Genomic DNA, 20,119 nt, shown 5'->3' with positions numbered 1-20,119 from the left:
CTCTGGCCAGGAGTTGGCGAGGAAGACCAAACTATACATTTCTTATTACATTACAATATCACAACAGGTGTTCAATTCCTTAAACAAATATTTACCGTGTGCCAGGCCTGGGACTACATTAGTAAATCACCACAAAAGCAGCAATGGTTCCAGTGGAGAGGCAGGATGGTGTAGTGATTAGGGATGCTGACTCTGGACAGCATAGATATGATCCCTGGTTCTGAACTTTTTTTTTTTTTTTTTTTTTTGCTGAGGAAGATTTGCCCTGAGCTAACATTGGCTGCCAATCTTCCTCTTTTTGGATGTGAGCCGCCACCACATTATGGTCACCTACAGACAAGTGGTGTAGGTCCACACCTGGGAACCCAACCCAGGCTGCCAAAGAAGTGGAGCACACCAAACTTAACCACTAGGCCGCTGGGGCTAGCCCTGAACTCTCTTGCTGGGTGTCCTTGGACACGTTATTTGCCTTCTTCATGCCTCAGTTTCCTCATCTGTAAAATAGGAATAGCCCTGGTGCCTGTTTAAATGAGATCAAGAATGCTAACTGCCCTTAGCCCAGGAACTGGCACAAGGAGAGCTCTCTGTCAAAGGGCTGTCGTAAGAGCCACTTCCACCACATCTTATCCAGAGTACATACTAGCAACACGACTTGCCACCGTTGATGTTGACCTTGATCACCTGGCTGAGATAGTCTGTCCAGGTCCCAACTGATTTTTATGCCAGAGAAACAAGAGGTGATGGAGAGGTCTGTGACTCTACCCGTGGCAACCGTTCTAGGTCACCGTTCAGCAGAGTAGCCACAGCAAGCAGACAGCTCACATGCGCAGAGCAGGTCTTCCAGGACAGGCACTGTGATGACCACCTGACCCTGACTTCATTTGTCCCCTCAACAAGCCCACTAGTGGGGCGAAATTCTTCTCAAGTTCTGGAGGAGGGAGCTGAGCTTTCGAGGCCTCACAGGAAGTCTCACCGGCTCAGCTCTGCTCGGAGCTGCAGGCTGCTCTGGAGTGAAGGTGAGGGAGCCGTGGTGGGGGGGGGGGCCTCCTCTCTCAGGGTGACAGCTGGGACAAGAGACATGCAGTGCTTCCCTTCAGTGCCCAACCCGGAGCCCTCCTGCCTCCTTCTAGCCCTCGCCTCTACCCACATGGATAGAGGTTAAAAGACAACCAGGTCAAAAAGAACGTCCAGATGGGACCAGGCATCCAAAGCCTGGAGAAATAAAATTGGCAGAAAAAATGGCTAAAAAACTTTTTGATAGTTTTCTTGACGGTATTAGAATAGAGCCTTTTGGCCGTGTAGATGCCGTATTGATTTAACCAGTCCCTTCCTGATGGGTGGTAAGCACACTTCCTATCACTATTACAATGCATCTAGGAACATCTTCGTACCTAGAACTTTCTGCAATCTGTGCTAGAAAGAGTCCTGACACTGTACCTGCTGAGTCACAGGGCAGAAGTATTTTAAATTTTGGTACACATTACCAAATTACTCCTGAAAGGGTACATAGTTATATATTCCTAACAACAGGTGCCCATTTTCCCACAACATTGCCAATACTGGTAGTTATCTTTTTATTAATTTTTTTGAAAGGCAAGGAAAAGTCATCTCATTCTCCTCTGTATGACTTTCATTATTAGCGAGATTGAGCATCACTTCTGCTTTACCGGCCATTTGGATTTCTTTTTTATATACATACACACAATTCATGTCAATGGCCCAATTTTTCAGTCATCTTTTTCTTATTGTTTTATAAGCATTCTTTATACATCATGGATATTAGTTCTCAGTTAAACATATGACAAATATTTTTATCAGTCTATCACTCATTTACCGTCCTTCCCTCCATGCAGAAGTTTCCCCTTTTTAGTTGGGTCAAGTCTGCTGATTTCTTCTCTTATAGCTTCAGAGTTTTATGTCACATGTAGAAAAGCTTCTCCAACTCTCACTTTCTGTAGTCATCAGTTCCGGCTCACGAACAAGTCTTATCTTTATCCACCCACTGCCCCACCAACTGCCTGGCCTTTCAATGCCCTGCACAACTCTCCAGCCCCAAGCCAGAGCTGGGCCCCTTGGAGTCCCAGGGCCGGCCTAGACCAGGGAGCTGCTGGGTGCCCGGCTCTGGCCTCAAGCTCTTCTCCAGCTCTGCTGCCACCCGGGGGGCTGCGGCCTGGATGGCATCCTGGATGCTGTGTAAGTCCCACTGGGTCCTCAGGAGGGCGTCATCGAGGGTGAAGAAGCCGTCACGCGTCCGCCGCACTTGGGAGCAGAGCGCAGTGGTCCTCAGCTCTAGGCCGATTTCATGCACCAGCCTTCGCAGCTGCTTCTGCGTCTCATGCATGCACTGCACCTCTGCCAGGGACACACAGGGACGGACACAGTGGTCAGGAGCACAGCCTCTGGTGCCTGCTCATCTAGATCCACACCCCTCGATACTTCCCGGTTGTGTAATAACTTTAGCAACACCGCTTAGTTCTCTAGGGCTTTGCTATTCAGTCTCGCCCAAGGGCCAGCCATTAAAGTCTGTTAGACAGGCAGACCCTCAGGGCCCTCCCAGACTTGCTAATCAGAATTTGCCTTTTAGGGGCTGGCCCGGTAGTGCAGCGGTTAAGTTTGCACGTTCTGCTTCTCAGCGGCCCAGGGTTCGCCGGTTCGGATCCCGGGTGCGGCCATGGCACCACTTGGCAAAAGCCATGCTGTGGTAGGCCTCTCACGTATAAAGTAGAGGAAGATGGGCACGGATGTTAGCTCAGGGCCAGTCTTCCTCAGCAAAAAGAGGAGGATTGGCAGCAGTTAGCTCAGGGCTAATCTTCCTCAAAAAAAAAAAAAAAGTTGCCTTTTAAGAAGAGCTCCAGGTTGGGGGGCTGGCCCGGTGGCACAGTGGTTAAGTTCATGCACTCCGCTTCAGTGGCCTGGGGTTTGTGGGTTCAGATGCTGGGTGTGGACCTATATACCACTCATCAACCCATGCTGTGGCAGCATCCCACATACAAAAAATAGAGGAAGATGGGCACGGATGTTAGCTCAGAGGCAATCTTGCTCAAGCAAAAAGAGGAAGATTGGCAACAGATGTTAGCTCAGGGCCAATCTTCCTCACCAAAAAAAAAAAAAAAAAAAAAAAAGACCTCCAGGGGTTTTGTGGATAGGTTAAAATTCAAGAAGCGCTGTGCTAAGCCTTGGCTGGCTCATCTGTAAAAACAAGTGGTTGTGAGGAGTCTAAGAGATGATTTATATAAGATGCTTTGCATTGGGAGAGTCTTGGTCAGTGCTCAAGAAAAGGTTAATATGATCTACAGAAAAGAAAGAAGTGGGGGGTGGCGGGCTGAGCTGGATGGGACTGGGGAGGTGAGAGTGGTGTCTGATGGCCCACAGCTTGAAGCCTGGGTGGCTCTGGAAGTGCACTGCTCAACACAGCCTTTGCTTGTTGAGGTCTGGCTTCAAAGAGCAACTTGGCGGGAGACAGGACAGTGTTTGTGTGATCGGCCAAGGCCAGCCGGCAGAGACTGGGGCTGGCCTATGCGGGTCTCCACAAGGGCAATCCACAGTGACTCCCCAACCCCACCTCCGCTCCGACTTCCCAGGGCGACTCACCCAGGAGGAACTCCGGAGGCGCAAAGTGGAGGCATCGGATGCCGGTTATCAGCATCGGGGACTTGTCTGTGGGCCGGATCAGACCTCTCACGGCCATCTCATAGGCCTCCTGGGTCTGCAGGTCAAGGCTGGAGTACCTGGGGATGGGAAGGGGGCTAGAGTCAGGCAGCTGGTTAGCAGTGGGAGCTGGGCTCACTTTACCCCAGCAATGCCCCACCACGAGACACCTTTCCTGAAGCTCTTCATTCACTTTCCATCTTCCCTGCCCCTCCAGCCACCGGTGCAGCTGCCTTTTTCTGTTCCCTCAATCCCTAAATGCTGGCTCTGTTCTCCTCTGCACACTCTCCCTGGCTTCAACAGTCACAGACGTGCTGTCTCCTCCCAGCCCCCGGGCTCTGTGCCATGATGATATGTGTCCCTGGCTTTCCTCTCCATTAGAGCATATGCTCCCCAGAAGGCCAGCCGGGGTCTCTTGTTCCCTTGGTCTCCCCAGGGGCTTGCCCAAGACCTGGCACACAGAAACACTTCTGCGTGCTGTGGAAGGAACGGGTGGTTCATGTCTGCTCTGGGGCTCTGAAAAGACGATCTGTGGAATCTGTCCCAGAGCGGGTGGAGCGTAGAGGGGGCCCTATGGGCACTTCTTGCTCTTGCAGAACCTCGAGCGCCCCTTCCAGGGAGGTGTGGGTTGGGCCCCACTTACATCACCAGGGCCTTCTGATGGGAACCTTGGATCAGGGCGAGGATCCGGTCCAGCTTCTCTCTGGTCACGTGGTCTGGAAAAGCCAGCAGACGGTCAGCACACAGGTGCTCGCTGGGGATGGGTGACATTAAACTGGCAAACAGCCTTCCCCCAAACCAGCCCCGTCCTTGGAACCTGGAGCAGGTACCAGAGCATCCTCTGGTCTCAGGGTCCACTTGGTGGGTGGAGAGGCCTTTGAGAATCTTATGAAAGCTCTAGGCCCTCTTCTCAGGAAGATACACATGAACTCAAGATTTTGAGGACATTTTCAAGAGGCTCGCAGACTCCAGGTTAAGAACACTTCCTTCTGGAAATGAGGCTCAAAGATGTAATGTGACTTGCCCGATATTCTAAGCCAGGTCTCCTGAGCCCTTGTCTGGGATTTTCCATGCCAGGGACCCTGGAAGGGAGGGTGCCATCTGTCCAAATGCAGAAACATTTAGTGGTGATTAGTGGGAATGACTCTGCCTGCTGGTCCTGCCAAGTGACTGTGGGGCAGGCGACAGGCAAGCCTATGGACGCTCACAAACTCTGCTGGGAGCTGATCCTGCAGCCTAGCTGGGGCAGGCGCCAACTTCCGGCTCCAAAGGCCAGAGTTCTGGGAGCAGATGTGGTGACAGAAGGCTTGCCAGCCTGGAAGAGCCTAGGCCTCTCATCCCTCGGGTCTGGCTTCATTCATGCTGTTGTCCTACCTGGAACACACCTGCCACTCCCTCCTCCCCCTTCATTTGTGGCCCAGCTCAAATGCTGCCTCCTCCTCAAATGAAGCCCCCCCCCGGAGCATGGTGCTTCTTTCTCCTGGCTCCTGCCACTCTACACCTGGGTCTCTTTCCCAGCAGTTAACTTTCTTTGGTTTTTACACGACTTCTTAATTGATACATGAATCTTCTTTAAGAAATTTAGATCAGCACCAGCAAAAATCTCCCCCCGCTCCAAATTCTGGCTTCCTCTCTCCCAGAACTGTCAACTTGGCAGTTGTCTTCAGGCATTTTTTGGGTGTTGACACACACCTACATGTGCAAATACACAGTATTCCTCTGCCACCTGCTTTCAATCTTCTCCAGAAGATGTTATGTAGATGCGTAGAGGTGTGTGTCTGCTCTCCCTGCTAGATTGTGAGTTCACCAGCATTAGGGACCCCATCTGATTCACCGTATGTCCCCCCAGTGCTGGCACATAGCTGGTGCTCCAAAATCATCTGTCAAATAAGCAAGTGCATTAGATCCTACGGAGAGTGCGAAGTGAAAAACGAGCCAGCCAGCCACCATCCAGCACCTCAGCACCTCTCACATCCCAGGCCCTGTGTGTGACCACAGTCCCTGTTCTCACGGGTGACAGCCTGGTGGGGATACAGATATTAAATAATCACTAATCATCAGTTGATTACTATTCTGAGTCTACTCAGTCCGAGTCTGGGGGCTAAAGCAGGTTCCTTGGGCAGGCGACATTTAAGCCAGGTGAGGAGGCGAGCACAGGGCGTTCCTGGAAGACAGAATGACCCGTCCACAGCCGTCCACAGCCAGCCGGGGCTCAGTGTGTCTGAGAGTAACTGAGAGGAAGCCCACGTGGAGGTGAAGAATCAGAGAACGCAGATGCGGAGGCAGCCGGAGCAGCCCCTCCCACTGTCCTAGGCTCTCACCATATGTTGTCTTCTCCACCAGCCGCCCGTCCTCACAGAAGTCATCTGTGGCTTTGCCCAGGAGGCCGCGCACCGTGTAATCCTGCGAGGACAGGGAGGGAAAGGGATGCTCAGCATCTCCGCTCTAGGCTTCAGTGCTGAGGAGGGAGTCGTGGCTCGGCAGCTCCTGCCCCAGAGGTGCTAGAGTGGGGCCAGGGGGTGGGGGCCCTCAGGTCTTCCTCAGGAAGCTCAGGCGCTCAGCCCCTACCCAGCTGCCCCACTGTCCCCTGGGGAAGGGCACCTTTCCCACAAAGGGCACAGACAACCACCGTGCAACCACCCCAGGCCTCCACATCTCTCCACTCTAGCCAAACCTGACTTCTCGTGCCAGGCCCCTTCTACTATGCCCTGTCGGCTTCTCTCCACCCCTCTAAATACGATCTGTGCAGCTAACTGCGTCTGCCACAAGTAAGAGTAATGACGACGATGACAGAGATGATGACAACGGTGACATTTACTGGGCATTTACCATGTGCCAGCGACTGTGCTAAGTTACATGTAGTCACTGATTTAACCTCCAAAGTAACTCTATTGAGGAGGTACTATTATCATTCCCATTTTAGAGATGAGGAAACTGAGGCACACAGATATAAGCAAGCCACCCAAAGACACATAGCTGGCAGAGAGGTACAGGCTGGGTTTTGAATCGAAGCCATTTGGCTCCAGAATTTGTGCTTTTAACCACTAAAAACAAAGGCCCTCTAACATGGCACCTCTGCAAATTCGTGGTGCCAGACTCCATGGCCCCAGCCTAGACAAAGGTTCCCTATGCCTGGAAGGTAATGTCCACTTCTCAGTCTTCGGGAAAGAATGGAGTGGTGTCGTGATCAAGATCTGGTGTTGGACAGATCCAGGTTCAAATCCCAGCTCTGCCCCTTAAAGGCTGTGTGACCCTAGGCAAGTGACATCCCCTCTCTGCACCTCAGTAAAATGGGTTAACCACAGATCCTACTTCATGGTGGAGCTGTGAGGCATCCACGGGGGAGTCCATACACAGTGCTCAGCTGGGAGCAGCCAGCAGTAACGCCCATGGTCACTACTGCGTTACTACCTCTCCCCTAGCGCACGACCATAAAAGGCTGGCTGATGGCCTGGGTGTGCCCCATGGAATCTTCTCAGCTTCAGAACCCTGCCAGTGACCCCCAGAGAAAGGACCAAGGGGAAAGCAGGCTGTCCCCAGCACCCTGTCCGTACCTTGGTGAGGTGAGCGTTGTACATGTCGGTGAGGAGCCTGCGTCCACGTCCCACGCCGAGCACTGAAAGGCACCCAGCCTGATCTCACACCTGGCTCCCCTTCCCATTCCCTTGTGACCCCCCCACCCGCCATCAGAATACTCCCACCTCCAACGCTGCTAAAGCCAGCAAAGGGGAAGGAGAGCTTCTTCCAGAGGGAACAAGCAAGCTCCCGGGAGTACACAGGAAAATGCACGTCTGCGCCCCACCCATATGTACTGACTCTGAGTTGTCGTGGGGAGGGGACCTAGGATCCTTAGTAAGCTCCCTAGGGGGTTCTGATGCACTTAAAAGTAAGAGACCACTAGCCCAGACACAGAAACCTACACTCGAATCTGGGGTAGCTCTAAGCGTGTCCTTTAACCTCCTTGGGTCTCAGGCTTTATCCTCATCAGTAAAACAGGGATTAAAAATATCGCCTGATTCCTGTGGGGGTTGTGATGATTAAGACAATGCACAGGAAGTGGTCAGCACAAAGGATGGGCCCAACAAACACAGCATTGTGGCCACTCCCAGCCTTTGCCTAGGTCTGTTTCTCCCTCTGGTTAAAAACAAGAATGACCCTCCATTCACTCCTGGAGAAGGGGTATGAGATCACGTCTGCCTGCTTGTGCCCCAGGATGCAAGACAAGGGCATTGGGACTGTCGTGCATGGAGGATATGGCCACCGCCTGACCCTGGGGACACAGATGGCTCATGATTCAGGGTTTTGTGTGTCCAGCTCCAGCAACATCCAGACCCTGGCCAGTGGAGCCAGAGTCATGCACTTGGCTACCCCACACAGGCTATGACAGTTTTCCCTCCCTGGACCAGGGGCATGTGACCAGGATGAGTGACCCTAGCTCCTGGAGCCTTACTGTATTCATCCATAAAATCATACACTGTCTACCCAGTAAGGCAGTTGTGGTGAATCCACGTCACAGGCAGGAATCACTTGATAAAGGCGGGCAATTGCGATTTCCATTCTGTGACTTCTCTACTCCACCGGTCATCTCCCCAGCTGATCAGACTCGGGGTATCAAGGGAGGAGGGCAGTGTGGGACATGGCTGTTAGGTTACTAGTGGGCTGGGCTCCTAGTAGCTCCTCAATCCTCCCCTGTGCCCATATCACTATACCCCCAGACTCACCACGTCACCTACCAAGCACCCCAGAAGCCTGGGCATCCAGCCGATGTCCTACGCCAACCTTCAGGCTGGTGAATGTCGGTCCACACACTGGGAAGAAACAAACGGGGTCCCTTTCCTCAATGAATGAAGCAGCCCCGAGGATGGGTCTGGGCCATGTGGTGACCTCATTCCAAGGATGTAGCCTCACGGAGCCCAAAGCAGGTGCAGGTTGGACTCTCGGATTCCTCACCATGGAATCTGGGGCCCAGAATCATTTCCTCAGTTCCCTGGACCCAGAGAAAGGGCAACCCAAGATGCCTGTTACTCTGCTATCGCCATTCCCCCAGTGAGAGGCTTCACGTGGACTGGGCATAATTCCGGGAGTCAAGACTGTGGGGTTCTCTATCCAGCTCCCGCAGGACAGTCCTGGCCACTATCCCAGTGAGAAAATGGAGGCTGTGAGCTCCTTAAGGTGGGGCCTGGGTCTGTCTGTTCACAGTTCCACCCCCAGAGTCCATAACTCACCAGGTGCTCAGCAAATAACGTTTGGTTTTTTTTTTGAGGAAGAGTAGTCACTGCCAATCCTCCTCTTTTCGCTGAGGAAGACTGGCCCTGAGCTAACATCCATGCCCATCTTCTTCTACTTTATACATGGGACGCCTACCACAGCATGGCGTGCCAAGCGGTGCCATGTCTGCACCCGGGATCCGAACCGGCGAACCCCAGGCCACAGAAGCGCAACGTGCGCACTTAACCACTGAGCCACCAGGCTGGCCCCAGCAAATAACTATTGAAAGAATGAATGAATCATCAAAATATACTCATTAAATATGTGTAGTTTTTAGTATATCAACTATACCACGATAAAGATGTAAAAAAAAAAAAAGTGAACGCATAATGAGCCGGAAGCATTTACGTTCCTGTAGATCAAGAGGAAACGAGGGAAAGGGTACGGGGTGGTTAAGAGCCTGCTGAATCCAGGCTATGACACTTAATCTCAGCAATGAGCCTCAGTTTCCTCATTTGTGTAGTGGGAATAAGATCTACCTGGCAGGACTGTGGTGAAGATTCAATGAGATGGCGTTTGGGAAGAACTTAACACAGAATCTAGAGCAACGTCTCCCTCACACACCACACTTGTTACTTGTCATACAGTGGAGTCACTGCATATCACTGTCAAAGGGGTTTTAGAGGTTTCTGGTCAAGCCCCTCAGTCCTCCTACAGCCTCCCCCAAACAGGCCTTAATCACCTCTAGTGACGGGGGGCTCATTATCAAAACTAGTTCCACTGTTACGCAGCTTTGTTGGCTAAAAAGTCGCTGTTTCCCAAGAGCCCAAAACTCCCTCTTTAGGACTTCTACCTGAGGGTCTCAGTTCCTCCCTAGAGTCCCAGGATAGTAAAGGGGTCCACAGGTCAAATCTTCAAGCCTACTTTTTTTTTGGCCCACGAGTTCAAAGGGTTTTTATATTTTTCAATGGTTCAAAAAAAATCCAGAGAATAATATTTTGTGACATATGACAATTATATGAAATTCAAATGTCAGTGTCCCTAAATAAACTTTTACTGGAACACAGCCAGGCTCACTGCTTTACATATTGTCTACAGCTGCTTTCACACCACAATGGCAGAAACGAGGCTACAAAACCTAAAACATATATATATATATATATATATATTTTTTTTTTTTTTTGAGGAAGATTAGCCCTGAACTAACATCTGCCGCCAATCCTCCTCTTTTTGCTGAGGAAGACCGGTCCTGAGCTAACATCCATGCCTATCTTCCTGTACTTTATATGTGGGATGCCTGCCACAGCATGGCTTGACAAGCAGTGCGAAGGTCCCCAGCGAGGATCTGAACTGGCAAATCCCGGCCCTCAAAGCAGAACATGCAAACTTAACCGCTGCGCCACCAGGCTGGCCCCCAAAGCCTAAAATATTTACTATCTGTCCCTTTCCAGGAAAATTTGCCAATCCATGGTCAAATATTTCATCCCCACTGTGGCCCTTCAAGTGTCTGGGACAGAAGGGAGTCTGAGCCCTTACTGGGACACTGACTCTGGGGAGAGATTCTCGTGGAAGCGACACCCAGGCCCCTGCCTGAATGGGCCTTACCCAGCGGATGGTCGGTGAGGGTGGGCACACTGGTGGCTGTGAGGGTCAGCTCCTTCTCTTCGCCGCCTTCCACAGGGCCCAGCAGGAAGCGAACACGCTGTTCAGGGGCAGGAGGCTTCCCAGCATTGAGACCTGAGCACACATATGTAAAAGGACATCTTGTCAATTCTGTCCGAACACCTCGGGGAGGGGGACAGGGAAGTATGGAGATGTGGAAGGCAGACAAATCCCAGGCGTAGCGAACAGAAGAGCAGTACTTAAGAAACAGACTTGGTTTCAAATCCTGACTCTACCACTTATTAACTACTTACGACAAGTACAATACTGACTCCGTTTACCCATCCGAACACAGGGAAAAGTGAGGAGTAACGGAATGTACACAACAGATGATTAGTAAAGTGCTCTGCCGAGGCGACTAGGTCACGTGACTTTATTTTGTGGGAAGGATCAGAAGCGGAGATGGTATCCCGGGAGAACGGGAGCGGGATCGTGGGTCTCCTTCAAGGCACTCACCGTTCAGAAGCTGCAACTCCACGGTGTCCCGCAGATGCTTCCATTTTAGCCCCGGGGGCTTGTAGGCCGCGAAGAGCCCATGCAGCCGCGCCAGACCACCGGGCCCCATGCTGGAGGCCCACCGCTCGGGCTCGCGGAAAACCCGGCTCCAGCCGGAAGTGCCGTATAGTCCCGCCCCCAAATAGACCTTACAATGGGCGCCGCCATGTTTTGCAGCCGGAAGAGGTTCGCGTTTTATTGTCCTCGGGGAAAACGTGCTGCGGCCAAGAAAGTAGGGCCCGGCCCTGAACCCCTCTCCCTGAGTCCCCCACCCAAAGCTAGCGGGGCTTACCTGCTTTGGGAGCGAGGTGAAAATGGGAAAGTTTTATATCGGTGGAAATAGGTGTAGGCAGGTCGCCTGCTTTCCTTCTCCTACTTAGAATAGGGCGCTTTCCTGTCTGTACTATGGTTTTTCCCCTTAAAAGGCCCTCCGCCCAGTAGGTATCAAGTCCTTTTGACTTCTCCGGCGCTCCGTCGCCGGAGAAGTTTGGGGCGTCGGCCTTGCCCAGCCATCCTTCCGCGGACGTCCGACAGCGCCCGCTGCCATGGCGACGCTGCTGCGCCGGGCCCTGCGCCCCTTCCCCCCGCTCCAGGGCCCTCCCGGGCCTGCTGCAGGCAAGTGGCCCAGGCGGGAAGGAGTCCTGGGGGCCCCGTGCATCTTTGACCCGCGGCCTTTTTCTTGCCCTGCAGATGTCCCCCTCCGAACCGCGAGCCGTGGCGCTGGCCTGCTTTACCCTGAACACATCCCCACCTCCCCGCTGCAGAAGGCGCTGCTGGCCGCCGGCTCTGCCGGAATGGCGCTTTACAACCCGTATCGCCACGGTAAGGCCGCCCGTGCCTGACGCTCCCGGGGGCCCTTGAAACCTGGGCGGGTCCTGATCTCTTTCAGAGCCTCGGTTTCCTATGGGTAACTGGGGACTAGACCTGGCTGCACCTCAAAATCACCCACAACGTTCATGAAAATGCAGATGCCTGAATCCCACTCTAAACTGACTCAATCCGAATCTGCCGGGAGTGGGGAGCGGAGGGAGCAGGGACGTGGAATCTGAGTTTCTGCCTTTTTTAACTACTCCCCGGGAGATTCTGTCATCCAGCCACATTGAGAACCTCTGGACTATTTAAATAGATGATTTATGAGCACCTATCAAATTATAACGTCCTACTAGAAATTAGCTTTATGAGGTCAGGGGCACGACTGCCCCGTTCTCCTGTATTGGCGGCGTTTTGGATAGTGCATGGCATACAATAAATGTTTGTTGGATGTATGAACAGAACATCCTAGGATCCTACAGGGTCCTTCCCATGCCTTCCAGGATCTTAAGTCGGAAAGTACTATTACTCCTACTAATAAAGACAGTAATGCTAAATGCTCACTGAGCACTTATGCTAGCTGCTCACTGCACCAAGCGTTTTATATGCATGATGTTCTTGATTTCTCACATTAACCCTATAAGAAGGGTGTTATCTGCACTTCATAAATTAGGACAGGAGGCTTGGAATCGTGAAGTGATTTGCACAAGGCCACCTAGTTAGTGACTGCACCTGGGTCCAAACCCAGCACTCTCTCATGCCAAAGCCTGTACCCGTCAATGGAGACATGATATTCTGTTGTGATAATGGGTGTGAAGGTGATTTATAAACTCTTTCAAGCACTGTGCTGACCAGAGCCACCTCATCCTTTTAGATTGATAGCATTGATGATAGTAACTCTAGATATGCTGAGCCCTTACAGTGTGCCAGGTGATATGCTAAGTTTAACATGAATCCTCATAACTAAGAGGTAAGTAGATATTTTATCTTGTAGGAAACTAATGCTCAGACTAGATCAGGTAACTTGCCTAAGATCGTATCCTCCATTTATCTCCATTTCTTTCCTTTCAGACATGGTCGCAGTTCTAGGGGAGACCACAGGACGCCGTGCCTTGAAGGTCCTCAGGGATCAGATGAGGAGGGATCCAGAGGGTTCCCAGATCCTGCAGTAAGTCCCAGCTCTGCCTGGGCGATGAGGAGCATTCTCTGGGGATCCTGATCTCTGTGGGGTCACATTGTGCTCCTCTCGGGAGCCCTTCTTGTACTCTGGCCATGGATGGCTGCACAGGCTGGGCACTGCCCAACTCCGGGGGTACTGTTCATATAGACATTATGATGACCCCTGGGTAGTGCCATGTGGTGGCCTCAGCCCAGTTTCAGCCACAGGGCTCTGTGCCTTCACTAAGCTCCCATAACACACGCCAGCTGTACCCCACACCCTTACCTTCAGTGCCCTTTGTGAGTACCCTGATCACATGTGAGGCCTGCCTGCCTAGATTGTATCCTGGCAGGCAGGAACCACATCCTTAGCTTGTGGTAGTCTCCTCAGCCCCTGCCACTGGTTTGGCTAGTAGAAGGTGCTCCATTAGGACGTATGGCCCCATTGCTGCTCTCTGCCCCTTCACGAAACCCACCTGCTCTAGCTGGACCTTTCACCTGCTCTAGCTGGACCTTTCACCTGCCTTTGCTGGTGCCCTCCCAGTAACTAAGTCCTGCCTTCTGCCTTGCAGAGAACGACCCCGAATCTCACTCTCCACCCTTGACCTGGGCAAGCTCCAGAGCCTGCCTGAGGGCTCCCTCGGCCGCGAGTATCTCCGTTTCCTGGATGTGAATGTGAGTTTCTAGCTTCTGTGCACTTTGCAGTCACCGGGAGGGCAGAGGAGTGGCACAGGAGTGACGTACTGTGGAAGGAGGAGCCCTGAGCTGCCACTATGGGCAGGAGTGCTTTTCAATCCTTTGTGCCAAGGCTTGTCATTTTCCCTGGGACAGGCAAATAGTCTGGGAACGTTACTCCAAGCAGTAATACTGGCCAACATTTATTAACCGCTTGCTGCATGCCAGATGCCAGGCTCATACATGATCTCACTGCGTCCTCCCAGCAACCCTGTCAAGTGTGTTCTATTATTATCCCCGTTTAGTAGATGAGGAAACTGAGGCTCAGAGCAGCTAAGCAACTTGCTGATCTCATACAGCCAGTATTAATGGAGGCCAGTATTAATGGAGTATTCAAACCCAGATTGTGCTCTTTAATTGCTGCACTGTGTCCCCTGTTCCAGGGACAGTGCTTTCCCTAGAGTATGACACGTTGTGGCACTCTGCAGCCCCAGGCAGGGAGGACAGGGGCTGGGGGGTGGGGGAAGAGTCTCAGTTACTGAGGAACTCATTCATTTGTTCAGAATCTGCCGTGTGCCGTCCATTGTTCCAGGTGCTGGGATAGAATGATAACTAGATGAACAAGGTCCCCCCTCATGGAGCTAATATTCCAGTTGGGGAAGTAGACAATAAAACAGTAAAAGAAAAAATATTCATATAAAAATTAGGCAAGATATTTATCGAGTACTTAGAACATACCAGATACTTTTCTCCGCAGTTGGGATACAGTGAATGAAACCAGCAGAGAGCCTGCCCTGGTGGAGCTTCCATTCTGGCAGGTGGTGCTGTGAGGACAGCAGTCAACATGATAGAGGGCTGGGCTGGAGCGGGGGCACTTCTGATAGGGTGGTCATTGGAGGCCCCTCTGAGGAGACTTGGAAGATGAGGAGGAGCCAGCCCTGAGGAGAGCTGAGGAGGAGCATTCTGAGCAGAGGGACTGGCAAGTGCAAGGCTCTGAGTGTTTAGGAACAGGAAAACTGACCACTGTGGCCATAGAGGAGTGAGTCAGGGAGAGGCAGCCAGGGGGCTGGGAGGTCAGCTGGGCCACGCCCTGCCAGTCATGGGAAAGAGTCTGCATTTTGTAATAGGAGCAAATAGGAAGCTATTGCAGGTTTCCAGCTGGGTAGTTGCATGATCTGATTTATAAAGGGACCTTAGGATACAGCTTGGCCACCTTCCCTCTCCCTACCCACCTCCAACACCTACACACCCGATCAAACCACGTCTGCCAAGTGGCTGTCCAGCCCAGCTGCAGGAGCCAGCCAGCTGGAGGAGGTGAGGGAGTGAGCCAAGGTGGCTTTAGAACTGCGTGTCTCAACCTTAGCACTGTAGACTTTTTGGGTCAGATAATTGTTGTGGAGGCTGTCCTGTCCATTGTAAGATGTTTAACAGCATCCCTGGCCTCCACCCACTAGACACCAATACCTCCCTAAGTTGTGACAACCACCAAAGTCTCCGGACATTGCAAATGTCCCCTGGTGGACAGTTGAAAACCACTGCTCTACAAAGTTATTGTCCCTGAAAAAATAATCTGTTCCTCGTACTGTCCTGACACTTGCCTCTGCCCCATTTTATACCATCTCCTTCAGATTTCACCAGGATACAAGTTATTTCATCAGTGGGAAACCCATCAGGGTGACCTGCCCCAAGTGCCACCCAGGGAGGGACAACCTTCTGAGGTTCCCCAGCGCCTTTCGTCCTGTTGCTATGGAGGAGGTGGGACTGCCAGGGCCTCCATGGGCACCTTGTCTGGTCACAGCCCTAGAGATTGTGACACTTGTAGAACATGGAAAGCAGCAGCACACAGAATGGGAAGGCATGCCTTTGTCCCAGCAGAGATTAAGTCAAGGTTCAAGGTGAAGTCACTTCCCTGAGGCTGACCTTGGCAGGAGGTATGGTCATCCTGGTGACATCAAGATTACAGGTGGCTCGGCCTGGGCTCTGGAGTTCATCGTAGCCTGAGTCAGAATCCTGCCTCTTTTCCCAGCTTTATGGCCCTGGGAAAATCATTTGATCTCTCTGAGCCTCAGATTCCTTATCTGAGGTAAGGAGACCTAAAGTTTATCTTCCAGGGTACTTAGATGGCTTACTAATAATGGGTATTAAGACTACTGGCTTTGGAATCCAGAAGACTTTGTTTCAAGTCCTGACTCAGCCATTTGATTAGCTGTGTGACCTTGGGCAAGTTACTTTATCTCTCTGAGCCTTATTTTCCTTTTCTGTATCTGAGACTCATACCAGTGTCTACCCCCTAGATGATCATGAGGGTGAAGTATGATAATACATGTAAAAGACGTCATACACTGCTGGCACATGGTAGGTACTCAATAAATGTGGCTGCTCTCGGGGCTGGCCCCATGGCCAAGTGGTTAAGTTCTTGCACTCTGATTCGGCGGCCCAGAGTTTCGCAGATTTGGATCCTGGGCATAGACCTAGCACTGCTCATCAAGCCATGCTGAGGCGGCACCCCACATAGCACAACCAGAAGGACCTACAACTAGAATATACAGCTATGTACTCGGGGGCTTTGGGGAGAAGAAGAAGAAAACAAGTAGCTGCTCTCACTGTGATCGCCTTGAGGTTCGTATAGCACGGAGAACCCTGCAGAAGAAATTAGGACCTGGTACCCAAGGAGGCCACAGACCATGGCACTGAGCCAGCAGCCCGAAAGCCATGAAGATGTCAAATCTCTCGCCTTCTGGACAGGCTGAGGCCATGTTTTGGGAACAGGAAGACCAGGCTCTTCCCACTCTGGGTGCTCCTGAGCACTCAGAAGGGTGGGTAGGTAAAGGAGGATGGCTCATGTTCCTTCCTGGATCAGGAAAGTGCCTGGGGGCTGGCCTTTTACTCACGCAAGAGGTGTAGATCCACCAGGCCCTGGAGCTCCTACAGTGAGCCGGACAGAGCCAGCCCTGTCCTCGCGCCTGACAGGCTGCTGCGACACTGTTCATAGAAACAGAACTCAAGCCACAGAGGTAATTTTAAGTCTGCTGCTGGCCACTTTAATAAAAGCAAAAAGAAACAGGTGGAATTATTTTTAATGACATATTTTATTTAACTCAATATATCTCAAATATTATCATTTCAACATGTAATCAATATTTTAAAATTATTAAGATTTCACATTATTCTCTTCATACCAAGTCTTCGAAATCCAGTGTGTATTTTTCATGTGCACAGCACACCTCAGTTGCAGCGTGTCACTTTTCAAGGCTCAGTGGCCTCATGTGGTGTGCGGCTGCTGAACTGGACCGTGTAGGTCTAGCGGGGCACCTTGACGCTCACATGCAGTAAACATTACGGTCGGTCATCTTGGGCACCGAGGAGAGGTACAGGATGCTACAAGAGGCCGTAATGTGGGCCTCGTCAGTCTGAAGGGCAGGGACAGCCTCCCCCGAGAGGGGGCACTTAAGCTAAGTCAAAAAGGCTAAGTAGGGATTAATCAAGGTGAAAATGAGAGCACCCTAGGCTGGGAGCGGCTCATGCAAAGGATCAGCGGCCGTGGGGGCTTTTGTTTTTCATTTCCTTTCTTTTTTTTTTTTTAAGATTTTATTTTTCCTTTTTCTCCCCAAAGCCCCCAGGTACATAGTGGCGTATTTTTAGTTGTGGGTCCTTCTAGTTGTGGCATGTGGGATGCTGCCCCAGCATGGCTCGATGAGCAGTGCCATAGTCTGTGCCCAGGATCCGAACTGGCGAAACCCTGGGCCACAACAGCGGAGCGCGCAAACTTAACCACTCAGCCATGGGGCCGCCCCCCCATTTTATTTCTAATTATGACTAAAAAAAATAACATAAAATTTACCTCTTAACCTTTTTGGTTTTTTGAGGATGATTAGCCCTGAGCTAATATCTGCCGCCAATCCTCCTCTTTTTGCTGAGGAAGACTGGCCCTGAGCTAACATCTGTGCCCATCTTCCTCTACTTTATACATGGGACGCCTACCACAGCACGGCTTGCCAAGCAGTGGTATGTTCGCACCCAGGATCTGAACTGGCGAACCCCGGGCCGCCAAAGCAGAACGTGCACACTTAACCGCTGCACCATCGGGCCAGCCCTAACCATTTCTAAATGAACAGTTCAGTATATTCACATTGTTATGAAACCAGTCTCCAGAGCTTCTTCATCTTGTGAACCTGAAACTCTATACCCATTAAACAACAACCACTTCCCCCTCCCCTCAGGGGCTGCTTTGCCATAGATTCCAGCAGGCTACATACATTATGTGTGAGTTGGGGTAGGCCAAGGGGGTGCCAATTCTACCAGCTTGCCTGCCCAAGGACTCCTGGCGGCAGGTATGCACAGAAACAAAGTCCCCAGAGATACTTGGTGGGGCATGAGTTTGGTGAGAGTTTGGCAGAGCCAAGGAGCGGCTGGCAAATTGGGTCCTGGGAACGGTTGGGAAGGGGTCTAGGGGAGGCTCATGGTTGTCAGAGGGTCTCCCCAGATACCCGGGCACCCACCCGATTCGTGGATGATGAGGAGCTAGCGTACGTCATCCAGCGGTACCGGGAGGTGCACGACATGCTCCACACCCTGCTGGGGATGCCCACCAACATCCTGGGTGAGTGCCACCCTCCCAGCTGCCTTGAGAGTGGAGGGTGGGTGGGGCGAGGCCCTCCAGCCAGCCTGTCCACCTGGCTCTGTCTTCAGGACCAGGGCAGGGCTCACCTATCTCTGCCACCCACCAATTAGCTGGCTCAGTGCCTCATTTTCTACTTAACCCGAACATCTTGGTAGCATCTATGCCACGCGTGCCCTCTCCTCTATCCCCACTGCCTCTGTGGCTCCTGTACTGATGTGGCGGCGTCCAAGCATCAGGGCTTCCTATTCTGAAACCCTCAGCAGCTCCCTAAGACCTGTAGGTACCAGCCTGGCTATTGGGAGTCCTCTGCATTCTGACCCAGGCTTCCTTTTCAGCCCTTGTTTCCTTCTGCTCTTTCTTGGACCCTCCCCTTCACCTCAAGGAAGGAGCCCAGCACGGGTGGGGACTGGGCATGGCCGAGCCCTGGTAGAGGTCAGAGAGGAGCAGACACCTAGCTGTGCCCTGCCATGCACACCACTGGCCTCTCCTCCTGGCCCCTGCTCACTTCCCACTCCCCCGCCCTGCCTCCCAGGAGAGATTGTGGTGAAGTGGTTTGAGGCTGTCCAGACTGGCCTGCCCATGTGCATCCTGGGTGCACTTTTTGGACCAATTCGACTGAGTGCCAAGTAAGTTCTCAAGTGGCGAAGGGCCGGGGGAGAATTGAGAGGGGCTAGGGCTCCAGGAAATGGGAAGAGCATGCAGCCTTCCTGCGCAGACCCCAGTGGTTCTCCAGGAAGCCAGAGTGGAAAGAACGGGGCAGAGAGGTGACAGTGCCCTGGCACAGGGTCTCTGGGGCAATGAATGAAGCATGGACGTTTCATGGGACCCTGGGGTCTCTTGGGCCAGGCCTCAGTGGCAGGTCAGAATGATGGAGTTGGGGCTGGGGGGACAAGGTAGCGTTAGTTTCTGGAGCTAGGTGGCCCTCACATTAAATCTGGGTTTTGGCATGTTCAAGATGTGTGGCTTTGGGCGCAGGATTTTACCTCACTGAGCTTCTGTTTCTTTATCTGAAAAATGGGAATAATAACTACCTCCTCCTTAGGTCTGTGTGATGAACATGAAAATGCACAGTAACTGCTGGGCACACAGTGTGCCCGGCCCTCGGACCTTATGTCTTCTTTTCCTCTGCTGCCCCACAGGAGCCTGCAAGTGCTGGTCTCTGAGCTGATCCCATGGGCAGTTCAGAATGGGCGCAGGGCCCCGTGTGTCCTCAACCTGTACTACGAGCGGCGCTGGGAGCAGCCCCTCAGGGCTCTACGGGAGGAGCTGGGCATCACGGATCCCCCCTGCATGTCGAGGGCCTGGCCTAGGCCCTGAGCTGCTGAACCAGGGGGGCCTGGCCTGGCTTCCCCTGGGGGCAGAGGACTCTTTTGCCAATACCTTTGTTCCTTTTCTTTGAACGCTGACTCTGGGACATCATTTATCAGAATTTGTCGTAACCACTGCTGAGTGGCTTTGAGGGCCAACCCAGGAGGGAGCAGTCTGTGCAGTGGGGTTCCCAGGCAAGCCAGGACTTAGCCAAAGAGAACCACATGTGACCAGGAATCAGTTGTCTAGGTTCATATGAGATGTCTTGGATCCACACCCCCTGTTCCAGAACCCTCCCTGCCAACCAGGGTTTTCTGGGTGCCAAGCTAGGTATCCTCGCAGGAGTGAGGGCTACACCCAATTCCAGAGGCCTAAGTAGGGGGAGGTGAGTCCCCACTGTCTGAATAAAGGCTCCCATCAGGTCACGTGTCTGTTTCTCCCATGACTGGCAACCTGTGGCAGACTTTCCCTCCAGCCTGAGCTTCAGCTGCTTGTCCTGTCTCTGGTCTGAAGTCGGCCTACTGGGATTCAAAT

At 52.2% G+C, this 20,119-nt stretch overlaps 2 protein-coding genes across 4 annotated transcripts; one reads left to right on the top strand and one right to left on the bottom strand.

Moving 5' to 3' along the window:
• Positions 1–247: 247 nt before the first annotated feature.
• TRUB2 (TruB pseudouridine synthase family member 2) lies at positions 248–11,194 on the bottom strand. Of its 2 annotated transcripts, none has more exons than XM_014863597.3 (8): positions 10,975–11,194; positions 10,462–10,593; positions 8,382–8,456; positions 7,203–7,264; positions 5,970–6,051; positions 4,292–4,364; positions 3,592–3,728; positions 248–2,352 (listed from the first exon to the last, which is right to left on the bottom strand). In XM_014863597.3, the coding sequence occupies exons 1-8, from the start codon at positions 11,081–11,083 to the stop codon at positions 2,027–2,029; spliced, it is 996 nt and encodes a 331-aa protein (XP_014719083.1). In that variant the 5' UTR covers positions 11,084–11,194; the 3' UTR covers positions 248–2,026. The 2 variants fall into 2 exon arrangements, with proteins under 2 accessions (XP_014719083.1, XP_070374755.1); XM_070518654.1 differs by having other exon boundaries at positions 1,553–2,352; positions 8,382–8,606; positions 10,975–11,142.
• A 16-nt stretch (positions 11,195–11,210) lies between these two features.
• COQ4 (coenzyme Q4) lies at positions 11,211–20,010 on the top strand. 2 transcript variants are annotated; one of them, XM_014863595.3, is made up of 7 exons: positions 11,211–11,628; positions 11,704–11,835; positions 12,895–12,991; positions 13,554–13,656; positions 18,127–18,256; positions 18,810–18,903; positions 19,417–20,010. In XM_014863595.3, the coding sequence occupies exons 1-7, from the start codon at positions 11,559–11,561 to the stop codon at positions 19,592–19,594; spliced, it is 804 nt and encodes a 267-aa protein (XP_014719081.1). In that variant the 5' UTR covers positions 11,211–11,558; the 3' UTR covers positions 19,595–20,010. The 2 variants fall into 2 exon arrangements, with proteins under 2 accessions (XP_014719081.1, XP_014719078.1); XM_014863592.3 differs by having other exon boundaries at positions 11,450–11,628; positions 18,660–18,903.
• Positions 20,011–20,119: the final 109 nt, after the last annotated feature.

This window comes from Equus asinus, chromosome 10 (genome assembly GCF_041296235.1).
Source record: "Equus asinus isolate D_3611 breed Donkey chromosome 10, EquAss-T2T_v2, whole genome shotgun sequence".
Classification (NCBI taxonomy): Eukaryota; Metazoa; Chordata; class Mammalia; order Perissodactyla; family Equidae; genus Equus; species Equus asinus.
This window is presented reverse-complemented; position numbering and strand designations above follow the sequence as displayed.